The sequence below is a fragment of the Labrus mixtus genome, chromosome 3 (assembly GCF_963584025.1).
Source record: "Labrus mixtus chromosome 3, fLabMix1.1, whole genome shotgun sequence".
Lineage (NCBI taxonomy): Eukaryota > Metazoa > Chordata > Actinopteri > Labriformes > Labridae > Labrus > Labrus mixtus.
This window is the reverse complement of record NC_083614.1, coordinates 7,692,243-7,717,987: the sequence shown is the minus strand read 5'-3', so window position 1 is coordinate 7,717,987 and position 25,745 is coordinate 7,692,243. Positions and strand designations below refer to the sequence as shown.

At 38.9% G+C, this 25,745-nt stretch overlaps 1 protein-coding gene across 4 annotated transcripts in view; it reads left to right on the top strand.

Moving 5' to 3' along the window:
- Positions 1 to 25,745, top strand: part of lpp (LIM domain containing preferred translocation partner in lipoma) — a 182,118-nt gene that overhangs the window by 35,291 nt on the left and 121,082 nt on the right. For all 4 annotated transcript variants that reach the window (XM_061030555.1, XM_061030552.1, XM_061030553.1 and 1 more), the window contains one exon: positions 23,106 to 23,305. In XM_061030555.1, coding sequence (XP_060886538.1) covers positions 23,110 to 23,305 — 196 coding nt within the window. In that variant the 5' untranslated portion in view covers positions 23,106 to 23,109. The remainder of the gene's footprint in view (positions 1 to 23,105; positions 23,306 to 25,745) is intronic.

The window sequence follows — 25,745 nt, the reverse complement described above, 5'->3', positions numbered from 1 at the left end:
TTCCCCCACCATAACTTCTCACGTATCATTTTATCTCAGCAGTTTTCCAGGGACCAAATTTTCCTCTGAGGACAGTTTGTGTATAAAGTTATGAACATATGCCACAGAATCTGTACAATTCTCCAACTTTCACATTTATCTACCATTTGTGCACATTTTAATACAATACCAGTAAATATCAACATATTCCAATACCTGTGTCAATACTACTGCAACAAACGAAGTCCAATCCTAGGCATTTTGTTACGGAGTAATTTCTAGTTTTTGATTCCCAAAGATTGCAAGCAAACTCCTGCACACTTTCCAAAAATGTTGAAATGTTGCCAATGTATTTGTGCAGCTTAGACAGTGTCACCTCCTCTGCTCTCTGTCTGTTTGTAAGAAACATAAATGTAACTTTTGTATCTTTTATAAAAGAGTCAATATTTGAGTGTTTCCCTACCTGGTTACTTGATTGGAACCACCACTGCTGTTTCTCTCTCTCTGTCTCTCTCCCACTCAGTCTCAGAAGCTTTTGGTTAAAATCTGAATAAAGATCTGTCGCTCTTTTGAGTTTCGGTATTTTAAGGGTGGTTTCACTAAGGGGCCTTAAAGTCCGGTTTATTTGATGGGTGTGAACACAAACGTACTGTACTAGGGTACTGTGCCTGAGTACACTTGAACAGCTGGCCTTGATTCAGGTGTACTCGAGTACGGTCTGCGGTGAACGCAACCGTGCTCAAACAAGGAAGTCGACCGCTGTATGATGTAATTGTAAACGGCTCCTGTCGCTTCAAAAACCATCGTATCCGTGCAGCACGTGCCTGTTTCATCCTCTGAGCTGATAGATGTGGAAGTAGGAACGGGGTCATTGTTGGCGTCTCAGAGATAACAAAAACATCTACAGTTAGCAGGATGGTCCTGGAGTGGTTGCCATGGTTACTCTTTCTTCTCTCTGCATTTTGGCAGATTTGCAAACCAACTTTGTGCATACTGTGTACATATGCTAGTGTACACATGGGTGGAGAACAATGACCACAGACCAGCTGTGGGGAGGGAAGGGAGGAGCAATTGTGCTTGGGCACGGTACGAAACAATCATGCCTTGCTTATTAATGAGATTATATCGTTTTAAAACTCATGGATTTCAAAGTATAGAACATGTTGACAATATTAGAGAAGAACCTGTTTTATGCAGCCCTAAGACATCAACTTTTAATCAACCTCTTGCTCTTGTCTTTGGAATAACGTCTCTGAGAGCCTTGTAGTGGGCTTAACCAGCAGTATTGTGAGAGTTGAAGAGAGTATGAGGAAACCCCGGCTCAGTGTGACATGATGAAGCTATGGACCTAAAGCTCCTCATTGTTATGTATCTGTGGTCCTGCAGTCCAGCTCTGCAGAATATATGAAGGAAACCACTCTGTGGCTGCCAACCCAGCGGCCCTTTCTCCGATCCTAAGAAAAGAGAGTACAATTGAAGCAATACCTGCAAGTCAAGAAAAAGGGCTAAAGCACCCTGGCTCTTTGTCGGCCTCTTTCATCGGGGCCAAACCAAATGATTCGTCTACAATTGTGATGTGAAATCTGTGTCTGCTGCAATTGCTTAAATGTCTGCTCAAGTGTTTAAAAAAGCTGAGATGAAATTGTGATGAGCTTACTCTCATTCATGTCTTTATATGGCGCACTGAGCTAAGGGGATTCCTGAGAAAAGTCATCTGTATGCAGTAAACAATGTGGTATTGATGAGTTGATTCTATGTGGCTTTGCCAGTGAGCAAGCCGGGGAAGGGATTATGTCCCCAAGCCAAAACCCGATACAAGTTTGAATAAGGGGATAGATGTGGCATGCTCAATGAAGCAGAGAGGATAAGCTGTGTTCAACATTAAATAACAGCTCAATACCTGCAAAATGAAAAGGTTTGGAAACCCCAGACTCTCTTAAAGGGGGGACATTTCAGTCTCAGAATTAGAAAAGGGTAAAAGTTTTTTTGAGAGGGTTCAAACTGCAGCAGAGTTTCACTAGATGTGTGTATTGATAACAGTAGAGATGGTCAGTAACTGACGGAGAGTTTTTCTTTTGCAGACCTTCAATGTTGAATTTACTAAAAGATTTAAGCCGCAGAGTGAGAATGTAAAGGTGTAGCTGCAGCAGCATATGGATGTGAGGAATTCAGAAATCCACTAATCCACCATCTATACAGTATAGGGATTATAATTCAGGGAGTTTTTTTCCCCCTCCCTCTCTGTTTGTAAGTGTTCCTTTCAATTTGTCTGTGCACAGTTCAGTTTCAGTCAGTCAGCTATGAGGGGTGTTACTTTCTGCATGATGTTGCATCTGAACGCCGAGTGAGAAACATCTCGTTTTTAACCACTGTAGAAGATTCTTTCCACCAAGCTTTGGATTTTTGCAGCACCTGCAAACAGTAAGCCTCTCCTTAAATAACCTGAATGGAGTGTGGATAACACTCGTGTTTTAGTCTCACTGTTCTATGAACTGGGGCTGAGTATTAGCACGGGTCTCATGATACGTAACATGATACATAAGTACCGATACGATACTTATTGTGATACTTTGTGAAACTAAGTTGCGCACCCCATGTACAGAGGCTTTAGTTCTTGTCATAGAGGCCTTAAGTTCGAACCTGGCCTCGGCCCTTTGCTGCATGTCATCCTCCACTCTCTCCTCTCCACATTTCCTGTCTCTCCTCAGTTGTCCTGTCCAATAAAGGCTAAAATGACCCAAAGAGTATCTTTAAAAGAAGTGGAACTTGGAAGTAAGCTTGCTGTGTTACTGAGTTACAAAATATATGAACATATACCAGACTAATACCAGACTACTTGAATCTTAGATTTTAAACAAGTAAAATAAAGCAATATAAATACTTGTTAAGATACCACCTCACAGCCAACACTCTGCAGGTCAGATTAAAGGAGAACTAAGCAGGTGACATCACCGTCTCTCTCCTGTTCTCTGTCAGACTCTCACAGTGACTATTGCATTTGCAGACCTGTCAACCATGTGAACGGTCTGCCCTTGTCCCGTCTGTGTGTGAAACAGGTCTGACTGAGGACAGTACAGAGACACACACACACACACTCACACACACACACACAGAGCAGGTGTATACAAACTCAATCTAGCTCTACTTGCATAATGAACTCGACCTCCATTGTCAATGTGAAATCTTAAATATTGTTCAAAGGATTAAATATTGACTTCAAGTTTATTTTTTATTCAGGAGAATCATACATTTTACATTGAAAATGTAACATAGCATCAGTTTGACGTGACATTATGCACTCTTATAAAATAAAACATAAAAATTGCAGCACATTGGATAAGATTTTTACAGCCTGCTTCTTCCAGAGGCTTTCCATTATAACATTAGTTTTAATTATTCACAAATAAGCACATGAAGCTTTCAGCTCAGACGCTATAAAGTGTTGAAAAGGAGAAAAAAAAGAGGAATATTTCAAAGGTCAAACTAAAGAGAGGGTTTTTAGATGTGAGATAATATTAAAAATCAAATCGTATTCCCCTCACTTATTCTTTAAAGTCAGAATAACTGACTGTCATTGTAGTGCCCCCAAATTTGGGGTAAAAAAAATCTTCCTTCTGGGACTAAATATATTTAAAAAATGATTCCTGTCCGTTCTTACAGAGTGTCCGGCTCTGATTTCAGCCACGTTATTCAGTTATATTACAACCATCAAATAAGTGCCACCAATGATCACTGTGACGTATCTCAAGGGAATGTCCCCTCCAAATATGTTATTCACATGTTTATGAATTTACTAATATCAGCCACAATAACCACTTACTTCCAGGGAATACCATATTCATCTGTTATTTATCACACAGTCCACAAACAGCTGCCTCCACTTCCCCGTTGTTTGTTTTCTAAATTGATTTAATCCAACAGATTTGTGCTCGTCACTTTTATTCCACAGCCCTCATCAGGAATATTATACTTTCTATTCAAAGGCAATGCACAACATCGAACTATAACATGTACCTTATTATTTATGGAGAGTTTCAAACTGTTTCTATCAGTCGTCTCTCTCATGATCGTGTGGGTGTGGTATAATCCCATTTGAATGACAACAACCAACAAGCAGTGTTAGGGACCAAGCAATGAATCAGGAGACACAGGAGTCATTTTAAAGAAAAGGCTGGTTTTTATTTTACCCAAAAAGATGGGACACCCCTCCCCCTGTCGAAAGAAATTGAAAAAGACGACACATCGCCCGTCATACCTATATCGAATAGGTAGTCCAATGAGCTTGCTCCAGTATAAGGCCATGCCTTTTGCCCAGATCAGGAAGTTCCCTTCCTCAACATCCAGGTTACTCAAAAGAAAGAAATAATGATGAGTACAACTGGAATGTGTGTTTCATCTTACAATGTATCAACTGTGTGCACTAAATTTAAAGAATGCAAGACTTAATGAAATAACAAATGAAATCAAAGTGTGTAAGCTGTTTGTGTGGATGAGTGCAATAACCATGTGCTGGTGAACAATGTGGTGAGAGTGTGGGTGAGGGATATTACCCCCGTGTGGCTCTGGCCATCACATTCAATTTTATTCTGAGTTGGTAGAAGGTGACTCTTGAGTCTGTGTGGTCTTTATGAATACAGTTCCTGGTGAACACCTTCTTAAATGTAATGAACATTCATAATTCAGAGATACTTCTTTTGTTCCCATATGCATATATATAGAAACATAAATGAGAGCTGACACGTCTCTGTCACCTCTTAGAAATACAACAAAAGCAGAGCTGACACTCACACAGAAAGCTGCGGAGCAAAACTTGTATTGGAGTCTACACTCGAAGTAAAAGACAATTTATTAAAAGCATTTCTCGCACAATTTCAGAGCCTTCACCCACACATGTTCCCTTTGAGCTTTGTGTTAATTCAGTCTGACTTCTAAAGATCTCTCTGTGTTTGGGATGTTGGAGAGATTACACTTTGACATCAAAGTTAAGACTTCAAGGCTTTATTGTGTTACAGAAATGGGATTTCTCCACTTGTTACTGAACCACTGATGATATTTATCTTCTCTTTCGTTACATCGATCCTGAGTTTTTATGGGTGACAGAATTTGTTCATCTGTGCATAAAAATGAGGGTGAGAGAGAGGAGGTGAATTGAACTAAATCACTTGGAGTAGCTGGTAATAAAATTGATAGAATTCAAACGGATGTGTTGTTATCATACGGTTAATCATGATGAGCTTATGCAAAATGGTGAGAACATTGGGGTATGGGGTATTTCCCTTTAATAATAGGAAAAATCACATTTAGGAAAGTCAAATATATATATATATATATATATATATATATATATATACATAGCCTACTGTAAACCTTCAAGTAAAAGCCCAGCCCATTAAGGCCCAGTCCTTTTTTTCTGGCCTCTTTCTGCACGTTTTGACAAATACAGTCAGGTCTTTAAGAGGCCCCTGTACATGTAGTTTGGAAAGAGTTTGCAGATCAGAAATAAGGAGAAAAGGCAGAAAGATACAGACTTTCTAGCTGCATAAATTCCCATAAAAGACTTGACTTGTATCCACAATTCTAATCTATTAAAGATCATAAATAAGAATCCCATTGGATGAAAGGATGCTGGCAACATGGTATTAGCTTTCAAACAAAACGCATATTTAGGTCTGTCTACAAGACGCCAACATCTCAAGTCACTTGTTAGTAAGCTAGGAGTTTAAATAACTAGATGGAGGGAGGTATATTAGCGGTGGCTAGCCAGATTAGCCTGTGTCTACATTTCTCAAATGTTATTATAACTTGTTTGATGAAAGGAGTTGTTCAGTTCTACTGTGTGCATGTGAAGCAAATGTACCCCCCTTTGCACACATGAAGTGTACTCCTGAAAATGTGCAGATATTATCCTCTGAGGGGCGAGAGTTCAGAAGACCAAAGAGACATATGAAGAAGCCTCCCCGCTCTGAATAACGAGAGTTATACTAAGCAGCAATGTAGATTAGAGTAAAAGTAGAGCAGTTATGAAGGTGAATGTTTAAAAGACAAAATGCGTTACAATGAGATCCATAGAGTGTTACAAGTCTTTGTTGAATTAGTGACCTTTGCAAATGCCTTTCAGAAGTTTTAAAGGAAGGAAGATTAAAGGAACGTCACCTGCTTTATTTTTTTAAATGTGGCAGCGAGCTGATGTACACATTACAGTTGTTATTGGCGATAGTATCTCGCCTGTTCAAGTCCTGGTGTGGACCAAGTCTGGAAATTGACCCCCCCCCCCCCCACCCCCCCACACATGTTCATAACAGAGTGTAAAATTGAATTCCCCTCTTGGGATTAATGAAGTCTTCTTCTTCTTCTTTAGTTAATTGAGCCTTGCCCGCCTCAGCTGCCGGTGTATCATTTATTTACTCTCGTGTATTGTGGATACGTCCTTGTACAGGTTGTAGTGATGTTGAGAGAATAACAGTCACAGTATCAGGAGAGTCCACCTCCTGCTCCATGCTCTGCCCAAACACTGCCTCTCACTGAAAGCAAACACAGTATTTCTAATACTTGAAAAGACATTGACAGTCTTCCTATGTTAGCTAAATGTGTGAAACAGCAGGTCAGGACAATGTCAGGACCTGAATGTCTCAAGTTAATATTTGGACATGGCTCTAAACTGCAACTTCTGGAAGAATCTGACACCATAACGAAAGGAGTGTTGTGTGTTTTTTTTTTTTAGGAGTGATCAATAAAATGATTAGTAAAACATGTTAGAAGTGTAATAGAAAATGATCATAAATACATATTATCAAAAATCGGTCATCCTGCAGCAATCCTTGCACCCAGAGCCATGTCGGCCTCTAATGGGCATCATACTTATTTTCATTTCAGAGACTGGATTTAAACCTGATTAAAACTGCAGTCAGATTTCATATCATCCCCATCACCAATGGTTTTAAAACAACATGTATTCAAAAGAGATTTACAACTCCTCCACCACACACATAACATTATAAAGATACACACAGCTGACAGTTTGATCCCCCAAATTACACACTTGGCTCCTTCTTGTCATATTTCATCTCCTCAGTGTCCTCAAGCACAGGCGGTTACAGTCGTACGGCCAGTCGCTCCACTTGTTTGTGAGTTCAGGATCATAATTAACTCTGTCCAAGGCTAAAATGTGAACTCTGCAAGTTCATCCTTTTCTCATGAGAGGAGGAATCCAGTCTGCCTGGGTCTTCATAAATTACTTTTCAGAAAGTTTTTAGAGAGTCTTTGTGTCGACTTAATTATCACCTAGACGCGCATCGTAGACTGTCCATGAAAAACGCCCAGCTTGAATGTATCTCTTCCACAATCCAGAAGTATTTGTCTTCCTTATAAATCTGTGTAACGACTGCTTCCAGCACCGAGAACAAATCTTAAGTGTGAGTCCAGCAGCAGACGCTGCGCTGAGAGTGACTTTTTTTTAACATCAAGTGCTCATTTCGAAATAAAAGGCAGCAATTAACACATCAAGGTTGAAGACCACACATTAATTCTTTTTTTGCAGGTAGCTACAGCAGAAAGTCTCTCAGTAGTTTGATAAGCGTTTCCTGTGCTGTGATAAGAGGCCCTGGGATAATGCCTGTCAGATGAGGCCAATTAATGATGGCTCCATGTGATGTTTTATCGGTTCAAGGCAAGTCTGCAGCTCTTCTCGCTCATTGTTGTTTCCCTCCCAGATAAGCTTTACTTTGTTGACTTTGCCCCGATCCGCTCCGACACCAAAGGCTCTTATTAGCTACCTATCCGAGAGTGACATGTGTAGCTAAAGGCCAGCGTTGGATAATGGTCCTTCATTGTCACGGCTCTAGTTTCTGGATTAACAGTTTAAATTACATTTTCAGCCATCACAACACGGCTGTTTGACATCTTTGGAGGCAAGGACCAATGATGTCCCTAAAGCTGCTCAGAGGGGAAGTTTGGAAGTTAAATCATGCGTAACACATGTGATACACTTTGATGAGAACTGGTTGAACAAAAAGTTTTGCTCATGAGAGGTTTTGCTAAAATAAGGAGACCTCTATAGTCCAATTTAAGCAATGAGTAGAAAACATGGGGCTTCTAGTATAAAAGCCACCAATTATTGTGAGATTTCTTTAAAGTTTCTGATATCCACAGTTAAGTTTTATACATCTAAAATATACTTTGAATACTAATTACTGTTTCAAATGTAGTTTTAGCTCTTTAACTCTTAACCTACCCACCTCAATGTCATAACAATAGTCTGTGGACTGTCTGTGAATCCTCGTCGGAGTGCCATCTCTGTTTTTGGAGCTAGAAGGGACTACATTTCTGAAAAGATCTTCAGATGTGTTTCCCTTTTTAAGTGTAAAAATGTCTGTGCCCCTTAAGGGCCAACTATAAGGTCCCTCCACTGATGTGATTTCATTGTGTCATGCATTGATAAGTAGCATTAGCACTAGCCTCCTGACTACCATTCGCTTTTTCAGCCTGGTATGATGCAACTTGAGGTGGGATTTTTACTAACTTCACTTACTAGAGGTCTCCATGCAGGTAAAGTCCTTCACAAATACATATTCAGTCTGCATGTTTTATTAGTTCATTTGTACAGCCAGTCTATTTTTTTGTAGCATCTTAAGAGTGTGGGCTCACATTTCAAATGAAGAATGTGCCGTTTTATTCAAAATAGAGAAACCATCATTTAAAATGTTCCATTTACCTCAAATTAAGGTTTCCATGTTCTGCTCTTTTATCCTCTGTATGAATACAGTTTTTAACACCTTCCCCCCTCACAACCTCTTGGAATTGCATTGCTTTGGAATCATGTAACCAAATGAAATCAATTATTTTGTTAGATTTGAGTTGTTGCAGTCAATCCATTTATTTGTCAATCTGTATGTGCACATCATTACCCGCTACAATCAAGTGAAGGTAGATCATCTTCTGTCATCTGCTATTGATTTGCTGAAAATGTGAAATATAAACATCCTTCCTTTGTTTGTTGATGCAAATATCTATATTTTAAAGTGAGCTATCTACCACAGAGGTATGTGGGAGATGGTTAAGGTTGTGTTGTGATATATTTACAGCTGTCACTCACTAACCTCCTGAGACTCAGATAAGATAAACTCCTGAGACGTCGCTTCTTACCACTTGCAGTATCAAGGAGCACATACTCCAGTCATGCAAGCCATCCGATTCTATTTGATACATCCCAAGCCAATAGCAGCTGTCAGTCAGCATTAAAGTCACATTCACATATTTACAGAAAAGTTGTGCTGCTGTCATTAGGGAGCAAAGGCCAACAACTCAAGTAAACTACTCAACAGCCGTGCTGAAGAGTCATGCAGATCTTGTTAAGAAGTTTTCAGGTGTTTATTTTAACAAACACTGTTCTTATCTGGTGGGATAAACGGTGTATTTTATGCCCAAGTGACTCAGGAATCAAGTTCTTGTTTTTTGCTCTAATTCTTGAACCCTGCAGATGAATGAAGAAACATCTGAGCACAAGAGAAGCATGGAGCCAAAAGTGTACTGAAGTATTTTAACCTCTCAGCCTTTCTGTTTGCTACTCTTTCAGTCTGAACGTAAACTTTATTAAAAAAAAAAACTTCAATCGAGATGATCACAGCCAAACAAAGGTGAAGTAGATATTAAAGAAGAGCTTTTGTGAGATGACTCTTAAAGAATCCCCAACGAAAGAAATGACTCCGAATTAGTGACTACAGAAAGAGACACCCTCTGTTGAGATCCTGGAACAAATAGAACAGGCTCATACAAATCTAAGAAATGTAAGACCTTGAAGTCCTGCTTTCACTTCCTGTACCGACAGTAAGGCACTCTAAGACCGAGCTGTGTAGCCATGTCTGTGAATCCTAGAGGTGGGAGAAATAATGGATACAGCATAGTATCGCGATATTTTGGTGGCGATATTATATCGCCTCATTGTCGCCATTGATCTATATTTTTATTAATAGCAAATATGCTTTTTTAAAATTTCTAAACGCTGAAAGGGTTGCACAATTCATTTTGAACAAGATGCATTGTTAAAAATGACTGCAATTGTACAGTCGTTGACTCTCATTGTGTAGAAAAAGAAAAGACTGAAGTTAGATAGACTAAGACTGAACAGTTCTTGTTTTAGTTAAATTTTGTTGACATATGATGCAGTTAAAAAAATAAAATCCTAATACTGTATATTGTATCGCAATTCTCAGCATATCGCAAAATGTTTAAAATCATTGAATCGTGACTCAAGTATCGCGATAATATCGTATCGTTGGGCCTCTGGTGATCCCCACCCCTAGTGAATCCATTTCTGAATATATACGGATAACAATAAAAAAGAATCAATCAGGTAACCTACAACCCAGGACTGGGAAATATGGCAAGAATTCAATTCATCTCTTCTAACCTGGGTCGCCTGCCTGTAGGACTATAGCCTCTTTACGCAGAGCGCGTACACTAACCACCAGGCTACTGGTGCACTCATTCAGCATATTTCTTATGGATGTTGTAGTGTTGACTCTATGTATTCCCCTGGCTGTGTCTTTTTACAGATCCATTCAAAAATGGAAACAAACATGCAAATGCTCACTTATGAACAGACATTAAGTAGGACGTTGATTGAAGACTTCAAGGCCTCGATTGTATGAAGTTATTTCTCAGGCAGAAAATGACTCCTTAAACACTTCTAGTTTCAATCTTAATGTAAAGGAGCCTCTGTAATAAATGTAAGCGCTCAGATTTAATGTCGCAGAGTATTTTACACCTTGAAGTTATTTTCTACTTAAAATCCATCTCATGTGAAGTCTAAACAGTTGAATGAAAGAAGCCCGGCCACCTTTTCATTTCTCACTCTCCTCTTTTTTTCTCTCGGCTTTGTTCAGTGAGGAGGTGCCGGGTGGTGGAGGTGGAGGTGGTGGGGTTGCTACTCTTTGTAGTAGTCACAGCTCCAAATCTCATTTGTTACGGTTATCAACTGGTTGGGGTCTTCACAATAGCTAATGGGGAAAACAAATCGGTGTTTGACATGTTTATCATCTGATTAACCTTCGTATTATCCCTCTGTGTAATTAGCCTGATTATGAGAGGCTTTACAGCGGCTGTCTGATGGTGCTTTGTACACATTTTCAGGCCTTTAACAAATTGAGCCCCCCTTGTGTTTTAAAGCTGACTCTGAGCCAAGTAGCTGTAAAACAAGTTTGAAATGCTTTCACATCAGTGATGAAAGATTAATTTGCAATTTAAAACAAACTCAGTGACGGTTTAAAGCTCTGCGTCCTGTCAGACCTCATTAAAGCACATCACATTAATCATTTTAAAGGTATGGAAAGGTTTTGTGGGTCCTTATAAAACAAAGAGAGCACTGTTGCATTGCTGATATAGAAGTGGATAAGTAACCGTTGTTGTCTGTTGCTGCAACCCACCAAACAAGTTTTCTCTCACCTCTGTGGGTGAACACGTGGGCCTGTGTCACACAGGAGGCAGCCTGCTCTCATCGGCTCACCGTCTGAGTGCAGACACGATGAGTTGTGATGGAGACCCTCTTTCTCTTTGAGCTCTCTGTACACCTGCTTTGACACAACAACAAGGTGATTTTGCCTGCTAGCCTGTTGTCACGGCTGCTTTGTGTAAAGTGGCCAGTGCCTGTGCGCAGACTGACGTACAGCAGGTCACTTGCAGACAGAGGTGTTGAAACCACATGGCTTGTTGTTGGTATCAGAGGTGAAGTCACTTCACTGTGGTATAACAAGAACAAATGTGACCTTTTTTCTCTCCAGGCAGTTTAGCCCCTTGTTAAACTTCTCTGTGAAAACTCCTTTTGTTCCCTTGATACAATCTTGAAGACTTCTTTTTCTTAAAAGTTTACCTTTTTTTAACCTGACTAGTTGTGAAAATGTATTTTTCAAGAGTGTCCTAGCCAAGATACAACAGAATAAAAGATAATGCCATTAAATAGCCATACAGTAACATGTAAAACCAGCAAATGTCCGTTAAGATGAACCACAATCATAAATATATGAGGGAGAGCACACATCTGAAGGGGAAAACTGGACCCTTACAAAAGATAATATGCACAGATGCATGTATGAATTCTTATTCAGTTGAGAGGATCATTGTTCTTAAAAGTTAGAGAAAACAAACTATTCAAATATAACAAGAAAGGATGCGTTATGAACCCTGGACCACCCAGCCAAAAAGCCCCCAGATTTGGTGGTCTTTGAACATAGTGTTGTCACGATACCATATTCTGAACCTTGATACAATTCTAGTCAAAGCCGTACGGGTATGGATACCATGGCTACCAAAATAAAAGTCCTGAGCAGCCAATGTTGGGTCATTTTTTTTTTTTTTATAACCAAATATTGCGGGCAAACTTCTGCACACATATATGTTGGCAATGTTAGGGTTCCACAACACTGTTCTCTCTTTCTCTCGCTGAAGCTTTTACTTTGAAATTTGATTTAAGTTCTATGGTCTTTTCAAGCTTTGGTACATTTACATACTGTTGTCATTAAAATCACGGAGATTGTGTTGTTTTAAACTCTGATACTGCAAAGTATTGAACATTTTAAAACCCTTAAATGTACATTTAGGAAGCCTGAGTTAGAGCTTACTAAAATAATAAACATAAAGGAATCATATAACACTTAACACAGCTGTCCCTCCTGACACTTTACACACTCAATCAATAGAATTTCATTTTGAGCCGATGTGTTTAATCAAGAACTCAACATCTTTAAAAACACATGATATACTCACATAGTCCTTTAAATCTCTTCACACACTCAAACCTGCAGACAGAAGGTGTCTGCTCTAAGTGTAAAAATCAGTGACCACAAAGAGCTTTATGTTCACACTTTAGCCTTTAGAATTGAAAGATAATGCTCATAAAATCCCACTGCTCTATTAATCAGTATGTACATGAGGACAGTAGCAAAAAGCCCGGTACAAAACTCTCAATAACTAAGTTTCAAATTCTGAAGCGAAATGTATACATATGTCTGATTTTCTACAGAAAGCTTCTTTGAAGGTTTCATTTTGTCTCCCCCTCTTTTTTCCTGCTCAGATTTGTCAGACATGATGAAATGTCCTCACTTTTTTAACCCCCCGGTGACTGACTGAGACCTCTCACTGTGCCGTAACTCCACACTGATGTTTTTACTTCTCATAATCCGAACCCTACACGCTTTATAGGGATAAGTCAAAAATAAGTAAGTGTCTCACATTTATGCAGAGCCAATCCCAGTCTCAGAGGGATAAGGAAGTCAATTCCTACTTACTTTTTTGTTTGTTTGAAATGACATGCACCTAAATCCTAAATACTTCAACTGGATAATCTGTAGGTCATTGTGTGATTAGGAACAGTCGACAATGTACAGATTACTGAATCAAGAGGCCACTTGTGCAGCAGCCGTCCATGTGTTTGCTCAAAATCATTCTGACGCCGATTTCCAGTATTTGTCATTATTTCACGTTTTTAATGTCGATTATTCAGTGATGCTTGGAGCGAGGAAAAAATACAGACTGAATTATTTGTATTTTATTTTGGCAAAAAAACATGGCAGTACATAATGACTAGGAGTATAAAATATAACTTCAGAAAGAAATGTGCAGGAGAAGCCAAGAAAGAGAGGGGCTTGTCGAGAGGACCTCCTAGTGTTAAACATTTGAACAGAAACCATTACACTAGTCCAAGCAAACACAATATAGTTAAACAGTAAGCATACTTAATAAGTGTTAAAACTAAGCAAACAAGAAGAATTTGAAGCAGATGGAAAATGGATTGCCTGCTATTGCGCTGAATCAGTATTTAAATCCTTTGGTCCTCAGCTGGCATGAAGACGGTCTTGTCATGTAGCTGTGCTGTTTGCAGTGGCTATGTTTCAGAACATGATGTTAGACTTGCCCAGTCCTCTGATGCCCTGACACTGGTCTTGCACTTCCACTATTAAACTTTTAGCACTTGAAAGAGGTCCAAAACAGCTTTCTGCTTTTATTAATACGTCAACAAGGCATGGTGTCAGACTTCCTGCACTTTCAAATATTTACCCCTTTTGCACAAAACATTTCCAGATCCATAATGACCACTTGAACTCTTTGCTCTCGGCTGTTTCCAAACAGCGGAACGTTGGGGAGCGAGCTCTTGTTTGTGTAATGTCGCATTAACCTGTTCAGCCATTCAACCAGCCCTCTAAAGCAGAGCGAGTCCAACGCTGGGAAGACTCTGCAGCAGCCTCATGCAGATGGGAACCTTTAATTTTTAAAGCGTTTTCTTCCGCATGACTGAGCCTCCGCACGTTGCGTCACGAACCGTGAGTGCTAATCCCTGTTGCCTACCATCCCTCTGTTTGGTATGAAAAATCTGCCAGCCAAAGTGTATCTCCATCTTCATCTCCGCAGTGTCTCTTTGAAGCGATGTTTTGATCGGTGCCCACTGAACCAAGGCTTGTGTAGATTTTACTGAACTCCACTCATGGGACTGAGCTCAAGGTGGGAAAAAAAAACCCTCCATAATTGCCCTTTAAATGTCAGTTTATGCTTTTTCATGTAAACTTAAAGATATACAGAAACACATACAGGATTATTTGGCAGCTTTTGTGCAAAGAATACTAGATGTCTAAAGGATTTAATTGGAGGTCACTATTCTCTTCTTCGGTTAAGTCAGTTACGCTAAGTCAGTTAGCAGATTGCTATCAAACTTGGATCTCAAGTATCTCAAAAATAATTTGGCATCAAAATATTAAAAGTATTTATTATTTTAAGAGGAGCTGCGTGGTGGTGCTGTCGGACAGGGTCTACCTGTGTGGAGTTTGCATGATGTCTTCATGTAATCCAGCTTCCCCCCACAGTCCAAAGACATGCTTCTTAGGTTCATTTGGGACTCTAAATTGGCCGTAGGTGTGAATGTGAGTGTGGCTGGTTGTTTATTTATATAGCTATATATCTATATATCTCTCCTCTTGCCCAATGAAAGCTAGGATCGACTCCAGCCCCCCGCGACCCTGAGTGTAAAAAAGCGCACAAGATAATGGATGGATGATTGAAAGACCTTTAAGACATCATTTAAAATATATCTACGTTCAGTTGTACTCTTAAAGTCAGACATTAGTGAACATATAAGTCTTAACAAATAGTAAAGTTCAAAAAGGCCCGACCCCTTGGTCAACCTCGTAACAAGCAAAGAGCTGGAGTTGAGATGGGCCTTAAGCTGACAAACAGCTATAATGTCAACCACACCTCTTATTAATAACTCCTTCATTGAGTTATAAAAATACTCACCCCCTGTAGTGTGTGCCCATCAAGAAATGTGGTATTCACAACAAATACATATTTTGAACCAGGCTTTAAAGATGTTTATTTCTGCTCTCTTTTTTGAATGGGTGTGTAATAGGCTTCTCATTCTTTTGCAGCCAGCCTCGAGTGGACACATGAGGAAATAGACTTTTTTGTAAAAAAAATTTTGTAACATTAGCTTCATTTTTTCCAACAGCTTGGGTTGCCTCTTGGACAAACCCCATTAAAAGTCCAAATCAACCAATGAAATGGTCCCTCAAAAATGATCGCCTCATTAGCCATATTGCTGCTTGGTGACATGTTCCTTTAAAACAACAAGACATACTCCTATTTATATGACAACAAATGCACATGCACCGTCCTTCTGTAAACACACAAAATGTGTATAAATTCATAGCTTGAATTAGAACCCAACAAATTCTCTATTTACTTTTGTTCTAGTATTTATTTTCTACTAAAGACTACATATCTCAGTGGATGTACAGAGTATTGTAAGCTCTCTAGCTTTTACTTAACCTCTGCTAAGTTGTTCATCTTTCACTTGCCTCACATTTTCAGAGTGAACAAAACACTTATGAAGGTAAAATACACTGGAGTCTACTGCAGAAACAGGAGTGTGTCGCGCATAGATCTTTGTGTATTTATCTATGTTTAGAAAGGCAAAAGAAAGAAACTATTGAAGCTACTACAGCTTTTTAGAACACTGCCAGATCAAGTTCTGCGGTTTTGTGTACGTTTTCAACATGTGATTCAGTCTCCCAGCCACAAAAGAAGATTTGCTAGACAGCATGTCATACCCCAAAAAAAAAGAAAACCTGTGAACCCCCTGCCATTTTATGTCAGAATTCTGTACTCTCTGTGGTCCTCTTTGGATGGGTTTGTTTGATAGTTTCCTTGGTGGATATGAAAGATTAATGCAGCAGAAACACCTGCAGCAGTTCCTCAATGACAGCTGTAAAAGTGCAGTGGAACAGCTGTGAGAAGACAGCCCGACTGCTGTGCCCCCATAAAGCAAACTGTTAAAACACGGTGTCACAGCTTTGTGAGTCATCGTGTAAGTGCCCCGGCAATCACAATCAACTTTCTTTTCGTGAGGCTTCAATACGGACGCAGCCTTTTCATCTGAATACATGTTACTTTCGACCTGGGCCATATGCCTACACGTCAACCAATATACTGTGTGTATCTCTATGTGGTTGTGCACTGTGCACGTCTTCCTGTGGCGTGTCTTCAGGGAGGGACTTTTCATTTTCATTACAGACACAAGAGGAGTAAGCAAATGTATAAATTTGCTTAGGTAGCAAAAGATCACAAAACAGAGTCAAAGTTAAAAAAAGCACTTTATTGGAACATACTAATTCATACAATATTATCTGTCCTATTGCAATGGGTTCACATCTGTTGAGCCATATAATGGGATTTTATAGGCTATACATATTGTTTCACATATATATATGTGTGTGTGTGTGGATTTCCTCTGGGTGCTCTGGTTTCCTCCCACGGTCCTAAGACACGCAGGGTGAAATGGAAACTACCATGTTTGTGAACGTGCTCATCGGCCTGTGATAGACTGATGATGACTGTTGTAGGAATACACTGTCACTGCTGTGTATTAGCTTAATCTCAGACCATGCTGTATAGAAAACAGATGCAAAGAAGACGCTCTGTACTGAACGTTTTCTCTGCTCCCCCAAAGATTTACACCGCCCTGTACACAGTACCATTTTTCCATCCCAGTACAGATTCTGATCTTGAACATGTGCATCAGCAATACAGAGTAGCAATATGTTTCCAGTACATTAAAAAAACATGACTCTAACAGCAGGTATATACTTTAACGCTGCAGGGCAACGTTCAGTGTAGAATAATGACAACCTTTTGACATTTTGTGAACTTTCTCTTTTCTTCTAGCACCACAATAATCTTGGTAGTTATTCTCACGTGTTGAATTGAATTCTGTTTTTCACCACTCTAAAACAGAAGTATAAAGTGGAAGATTAAATAAATCCCCGATGGAAGTAAAGTGAAACTTGCTGTGTAGGTTTTTATTTTTTTATTTTGGAGCTGCCAAAAATATTTGCTTTCTTTTTTTTCAGTGTGGGGCTTTTGATCTATCCACGCTCTTATTATTGTAGAGATAGGACAGTGGATAGAATCAGGGACAGAAAGAGAGTTGGGAACAACATGTGGAAACTTGTTGACATGTTGATTTCTTGAGGCTAATAAATAATTGTTATCAGTCAGGTTCATATACTAGCATACCTGCTCATTCTGATTCAACATTTTAGTCAGTGTGATATATTTCTGAATATATATTCAAACGGCTTAACTGGAAACCAAAATCAAAAGGAGTCTTGTACCTACGTACATTACGGTCATGTGCCTTTTATAAATATAAGAAACAAGTTTTAAACCAAATTCAATATAGTTTTTAAGGTTTTTGTATCTTTCTTGATGTTTGAATCAGATGTGGTCAGCTCAGCTCTTCACAGTGTTAGCATCATCTGAAGCTGAATATTTGACAGATGTGTTTAAGATATATTTGTAAGTTCTGTTGGTAAATGTTGGCGGGGGGAGTTTAGTTCCTTAACACAAGTTCAAAGTTGCTAACGCTTCATTTAGCATTTCAGCTGGTATTGGATGCTCTGTATGCTCACTGCTTCCAATGATATCGTTGGCAATCAGAACTCGTTGAAATTCTAGTGATTTCATATGTTGCTTTGGATACATATTTCTGTAGATTCTTAAAGAGACACTCCATATTTTAGCCTTGCATTTCTCCTATTCTTAGCCAATTTAAAGAGGCTATGAATCTGATGTGATTAGACATAAATGATCTGTGAAATCAAAAGAGGACTGGTATTCTACAAACATGTTTAATGAGAAAATCTTCTAGATGTTCAGAGTTTGTTGGAAGTTTCACACAAAAGTGTGGTTAAAAGTGTATTGGAAGAAATTAAAGACAGCAGACAAAGAATTAGGATATTTCCAACCTGCATTGAATGCCAAACAGGAAATCAGTCAGATGATTATAAATACTGCAACTCTTTGAGGAAAAAGTTGGCAGTATTTATAATCACTATCATAAATCACAACACAGAGAGCACTCTCTTACAGGAGCCATTGTCAATAGAATTTCTCCAGGCTGAAAATAGAAGAAGCAAACCATGCTCTATCCCGAAAAAGGTCAGATAGTTTCACTTCCTGTTCTAAAAATGGGTCAGTTTGAGGATACACATATAATCACATGAAAATTCAAAGCGATCTTCTTTTTATACCTTTAAAATGCATCTATTGTCATGACATGGTCACGCTAGACCAAAAAACAAACTCTGACTCAATCAAGGAGTTCGAAACCTGCCACTTCGCTCACATTTCTAAGCCCTTGAACGATTCAGTGGAGCTTCCCAATCAGCAGTTTCTGTCAGGAATCTCCAGAATTGTTTGATCCAAGAAAGTCACATTTTTCTACTGAGCCTTTTTGGTTTCTGATAAGCTGAGCTGGTACTTTTTGTTTAAAATTACATTAAAAAACTCTACATATGTTGTAAACGAAACAACAGCATTTTTTACAAGAGACTATTTCCTTGTAACTTATTTATAACTTTAAAGTTGTATTTGTGGGCTTTTTGTGTCTTTATTTTTAGATATGGGACAGTGGATAGAGTTGGAAATCACGGAGAGAGAGAGAGTGGGGAATTCACATAAGAGAAAGGTCAGACTTGAACCCGGGTTGCCTGCTTGGAGGACTGTGCCTATTGAGCAAGCACACTAACATAAGGCTACCAGTGCCCCCAATTTCCTTGTTTCTCTTAATACTGGACTGTAGAAAAAAAGTGGATGTAGCATGCTTTCAACAACAACGCTAACATGCTGATGTCAAGCACGTAAAACCAACAGACAGACCTGTACTACCATCTTTAGAGCTTTGCAGCTAATGTGGCTAAAACCAATACCTCATTACAATAAAAAGTCATGGAGCACTAATAATTATAATAATGATACATGAGACTTATAGTGCTTTTCTGAATACTCAAAGAGGCTTAAAAAAGAACAAAAACAAAGAAAACGATTGGCTCATTGGCAGCTGCAGAAAAACTGTCTAACTTTCAGTCAACCAAACGACAGGCTGAGAGCTGGAGCTGAGGCGTGTTTTAAGCCTCCTGATGAACTGTTACATTGCGCCCACCTGTCAATCATGTCAGCTATGTGCCTAACTATCCAGGCTGTAAACATGTATATTTCTGCTGGAAGAACTTGCTTTTTTGAATGTGGCGTGTATGTGACTTCCTGGCTCTCGGAGCCAGCCTCAAGCGGAGCCTCGATGAAATGCAGGATTTTTGCACTTCCGCAATGGCTTCACTTTTCAACACCGGAGGTTGCTGCTTGATCTATATGCTCTTTGTAAACCACAGAACCTTTGTTTTTGATAGAGGGTACATTTAATGTATGTTTGTCATTAGTTTACATGAGATTTATTTTGTTAAATGGAGGTAAACTGAGGTTATCACCATTTCTGGTCCAGGTTTGTGTTCCATAAAACGAGAAATACATTTTATTTTTTGAAGAAGGTTTCTTTCTAAATAACAAAAAATCTAGTTATTGTGGGATTATCGTGCACTTCAGGTCCCAGTGTGCATAAAATGACATCCCACTGGGAAATATTTGCCATCATCAAAGACCGTAACAGCATCCTGAAACATTCAGCATGTCGTGTATGGAGTCTTACTCACACACGCTAAGATCATTTCTTCTTTTTTTCCCCCTCCTCCTTTTAATTCATCTTGTGTTTTGTTAGCCATTTGAGCGACGACAAATGAAAGCATTTGCATTGAAAGGACAGGTGGGTGTGAGACACCAGCGCGCGTCTGAATCGCAGCATTAAGAGCAGGCAGAAGAATATCAAAAGTAGGAAGCATTCAGACGGCAGGAGGAGCAGGGATTTGAGCAGATATTAAAAGATGATTGTGCGTGGGCTTTTCTACAGTGCTCCAGAGAAAGAATGTAAACCCCGTATCAGTCAGACGGAGGATAATAAACAGCCAAAAACATCAGAACACAGCACAACAAACACAAACAAAAAGCAGGATGGGAAGAAGCGCGGCGTATAAATAGTTCAAATATTTCAAGTGATTTCAGAACGCGATGGTGAAACACTAGATTGTTGTGTCCTCAGCCTCAGCCAGTTGTTTTACTCTGTTGTACTGTTCTTCTCACTGTAACTGTATCCAGGTCATAAAAGTCCACATATTCATACACAACACATAATTAGATTCTGTGGTTCCTCAGTAACAGCTTCATTATAACATTAACATTTTACGTCACAATCTTAGTGTAGCAAACTAGACGAGAATGAAAACAATAATGAAGTCAAAATGATAGGTTACCCATCTCCATGTCTTTTCTTTTAGAGTTCAACACTGATCAGATTAACCTTTTCGACAGCTGCCTCAACACTCAAAAATGATTGCAACACTTTTCTGTTATTTTGTCTTTTTGTTGTTTTTTGTTGCTCTTTGTCTCAAACATCACTTTTTGATTTGTTATTCTGAGACGCAAAGTAAGAAGAGAACGGAGTCAAAAATCTTTACGATATCAAAGTGATTTCCTTTCAACTCTGACGTCTTGTTACTTCATGAAATCGGACACGTTTCACTCCGAGTGAATCACTCCGTCTTTTATTTCACAAAGTAGTTTCTCCAGCTAATAAAGAAAGAAGTGTAATCGTATGTAATGGTAGTGTGAATACAACCTCTACTCAATTCATTAAGACATTTCATTCCTGTTTCTGTAGTGGCGACAGAGGCCCGCTTCCTCCATTATCATGGAAATTTGTACAAACTGCAGGATGTCTTTGTAGTATACGTATGAGGGGTGATTTACACAGTAGGTTTGTTCTCTAATAAATTCAGATTGAGTTGGAACAAGTATGACAAGAGTGTGATAAACAGAAACTAACTCTATGCTGTTACTGTACAGTAAATAATGATTTACAGCTGATGGTTACTCTCTGTTGACAAAGGGACCACAGGGTTTTAAGAAGCTGATCATTTAAAACTGCCAAAATCAAGACCTTGCTGGGGCAGGAGTCGCTCAGTCTGGGGGGGACCTGGGTTGGGATCTGGATGGTTTGCTGGTTCAAGACCCATCGCCGACCAAGTCTTGAAATTTGTCTGGTTGCTTGAGAGATGACAATTCACTTCCTGAGTATTGTTGAAGTTCTCTTAAGCAAGGCACCCACCAACCCCCTAAATAAAAACAGCAGATTTAGGTAATATAGTTTGCAACTCAACTGGGATCCCACATGCTAAGTGCCAGCCCAGAGCTAGCTACCGGGCTTTAGCCAGGGGGGCCCTTAAGAATTCAATTTGAATCAGAATTATGTACTCGTACAACAACAATGAAAGCAAACATTACAACTCCTGTCCTGATTTTTTGCCTTGATTTATTGACTTTTAAGACCCTCTGGAGACATTTCTTAAGAACGTAAGCAAGAAATGTAGCAAATTGTTCACTCAGACTATGTTGATGGTGTAACAGGTTTGAGCTCAATGTGGCATTGAGATCTTTAAATGAACGGACAATGTCTTAAAGGGTATTATATGTGACATCCATACTCTGAATAAGCTGTTTTCCTGTTTAGTGAGGCTAGCTATAGAAGTCCAACACATGCCCATCTGCATCTTGTCCTCCTCACATCTGCAGTTTTTAAGGCGCTTATAGGATGTTCAGAAAATGGTCCAATGCCACCCCTCTTTCTGAATTTTGCCATCACAGAAGGGTGTTTAGACCTTGTTGGAACATTAAATAAGCACCCTGAACAAGCTTTAAAAATCTTCAACCAACAGCAACAACAACTTAGAACTTCTATCTAATCTGGAACTTATCAGTAACTTTGACATCCACTGTTTGAAAAGATACTATGTATGCACTATGATGGCTCATACTCTGTTTAATGAATATCAAGAAGTTAAAAGTCTCAGCACTCCTCTTCTTTAACCACGTCTCTGTTTTAGAACTGTTTCCCCACACCACACCACACACAACCACAACACCCACAGGTGCTACCAGCCCACTCTCCAGTAATGTCATCACATTGACCTGGTGGAAACTATGTGTAGCAGTGCAGCCAGCCAGGTTTCCATCGCTTAGCATCACTTTGTATACAAATAAACAAAACTCTTATTGTTGTTCAAAGGATCGCTGCAGATTGGTTTAGGAAAAACCTCTTAACATTTCTTTTTTTTAATTCTATGACTCTGTTATGTCACAATGCAGTCAAATATTTGGTTAGTTTATTGTTACCTTAGTCCTAAGGGTCTTATTAAGTTTTCAGAGTCTTAATTGCTTTTGTGTACTGACCATGAAGTTGTCAACATGTTCGATACACCAATAATTTTCTTTGCCTTTGGTTGTAAAACAATACAATCTCAGGTTTTTAACTATCAACAGTGTCAAAAAAGTGCTGAAGATGAAAAAGAACACATTTAATTTAATCGGATAGGTTCGTAGGAGGAAGTGAATCCATCAAAACTGAAGACAAACTCCTCCAAACATTGGCAATGTTTTGGTACCAAACAGTGCCAATGTTTTTGTGCAGTTTTGACAGTGTTCAGGAGTTTGCTTGCAATTTCCGATTCCTAAAAAAATAAATTTGCCAATATTTGGTGCCTAGAAGGACTCCTCTTTAAGTTACCTTGGTATCACAACAGGTATTGATATCATTTGATTCTTATCAGTGTTGTATGAAAGTTTGACCTCTGGTACTATGTCAACCCTAACTCACTAACAGTCACTCTCAGATGTTTTAATCCCTTTAGTTTCTTCTCTTTCAGAACAATGTGGAACTCACCGAACAGTACCGAGCAGACGGGACAAGTGGCAGCCAGGATGGAGACTACTCCGTCTTTGGGAAGCGCCAGCATCTCTGTCTCCCAGCAGCAGGCGCCCAAGAAGTTCGCCCCTGTTGTCGCACCCAAGCCCAAGTTCAACCCTTACAAACAGATGGGAGAAGACCTCCCCTCAGAGCTTGGAGGTAAAAAACAAGACATACAAGACATACAATCCAAAATATCAAACAACTTAAAAGAAAAACTGTATTTGATCTCTGTAGACAGTTACAGTCTGAACAGAGCAGACCCAAACTGACAAGATGAGAAATGTCAGACTTTACGTGAATCAAACTGATTTTAGGTTTCACTCTCAGTATTTTGTAGAAGTCTGCATAGATTCACTTTTGCCTAAATAACTTTTTATTGTATTTTTAGCTACAGTATATTTTTGCAGAGTATGACTCAGTCAGGCTGTATACTTAAAAAATCACATCACAGATTAGAGCCTGTTAAGCCTTTAAACTATGAATACATTGGTTAATAAAGACGAATAGCTATGCTACTAAGAATGGTATTATTAATGTGATAAACAGGATTTAACTGTACAAAGTTGTTCACTGACAACAGCTAAATTAGATTTAAGAAGACGCATGAAACATTGTAAAGAGAAGACTGCATCCTGTGGTTGTTAAGGCTCCTGATGTTATCAGTGAAGGAGGCCGTGGTGCATGTCTAATTTCTAATAAACAAACAGTGTTAGTGCTTTTGTTTGCAGTCATGTGTGAGCTCAGGAAGCTTTGCGAACGCTTTGTCCCTTGGGGAGCTGAGGGTTTGTACGTGTGAAAGGTTCCTGAAATTAATTTGCAAAAAAACATTTAACTGATAGAGATTAAGAACTGTAACTTGTACTTTTAACCTATTAAACATGTGTTTATTCCATTACAATGATGTGACTGTAGGGCTGCTCGATTATTGTGAAAATCGTAATCATGGTTATTTTGACTGATATTGAGATCATGATTATTAAAGGAACAATGTGTAGCAATGTGTTTACTATAGATGTTCAAAACATGAGAGAGAGAGCTGTCTCCCCCTCAGTCCCCTCAGCCCCCTCCTCTCTAGAGTCATTGTGCACGCTGGTTGGCATGTTGCGGACACTAAAGCTTCAGTGTTTAGCCAGCTCTTCATCGATCTTAAAACCTTTCTGAGTTCTAACCTCTCTCCATTTTTCAAAAGCATTTTTAATATGTATCCTCCTCCTTTTACCATGTTTCTGCGCTGGACTATTTGAAATGTAAACTCAATGAATTTCCCAGCCCTACGTGACAGTCTGCCATTATTAAGAGTTACATTTCAGGTAGAGATGATTTTAAATGATGTGGAAATAAGTTGAGCAAACACAGACCAGAAGCAGAACTGTGTCTGTTTTACATGAGACAGAAACGACTCCACTCTTTAAAAAAAAAACTGCTTTTATGATCATCTTTGATGAGTCATACCGAGAGAGAGAAAGGCTCACATACAAGATAATATTGAGTTATCTTTAAAGGACTTTTACTAAAGACAGCAGACTCCTGGTAATAAGACATATTACAGTATAGTATACAGTATACTACAGTATACAGTATACTATACAGTATATACTGTTTCAAATATTCACCATTAACTTCACTTATTGTCTATTTTAATGAATCCACCGAGACATCCACCGATCCACTTATTTCCTGCTCCGCTCTGATTCCGATACATATGCACAGATACCGATTCTGACTCATATTTGTTTTTAATCGTAAGTAATATTGTTATTGTTGTCGTCAGTATTATGTGTAAGGTAACATAAAGCTGTAGTAAACCCAACACTGCATTTCTTATTCAAAGAGCACAAAAAAAAAAGAAAATTATTCCCTTTGTGCTGGCTGCACATACAAACAGGAAGCAGCAACAACCGTCAGCTTTTCAAATTCTATATTTAAAACTGAAATGTAAGAATTGTAATTTTATCTTACAGAATTCAATTTTTTTTGTATAGCACATTTAAAACAGCCTACGCTGACCAAAGCGCTTTACAGACATGCCTTAAAAACAACAACAAAGAAACACACTTCAATTATTTCAAAGGCCATGGAAAAAAGATGGGCATTGAGAAGGAGCTGTTGCGTCTTGTCTGAATGTCTTGATGGAGACGATTTGAGGGCACATCAGCCTGAATGTCTTTAAAGCGAGTTAAGAATGTTTAAAGTGCCCAAAGATCTGTCTTGATCGGTGACGTGGATCAGCGGTGTAAGACCGATATGTAAATTTACTTTATTATCGGACCCGATACTGATATAAGATCAGCTCTGTTCCCTCTCTCTACTCATAATGCACTTTTTAAATATCTCATTCTGCCTGGAAACATTTCTACAACTATGAAGCTGTTGACTAAGCAAAAAAAAAAAAAAAAAAGTTCTAAATACAGATTATTGGTAGTAAGTAAGGAAGTTGTTTTGCATGAATTAACCCTTTAAGAATTATTTGTTCAGTATGGGCTTATAATGTTATCACCTTACAATAGAACTACAATACTCAGCAAAGCTTACTTTTCAGAAACAACACGTTTCCCGCTCTCTCTTATGAAGCAGTAACCAGAAGGTTAACGAGGTA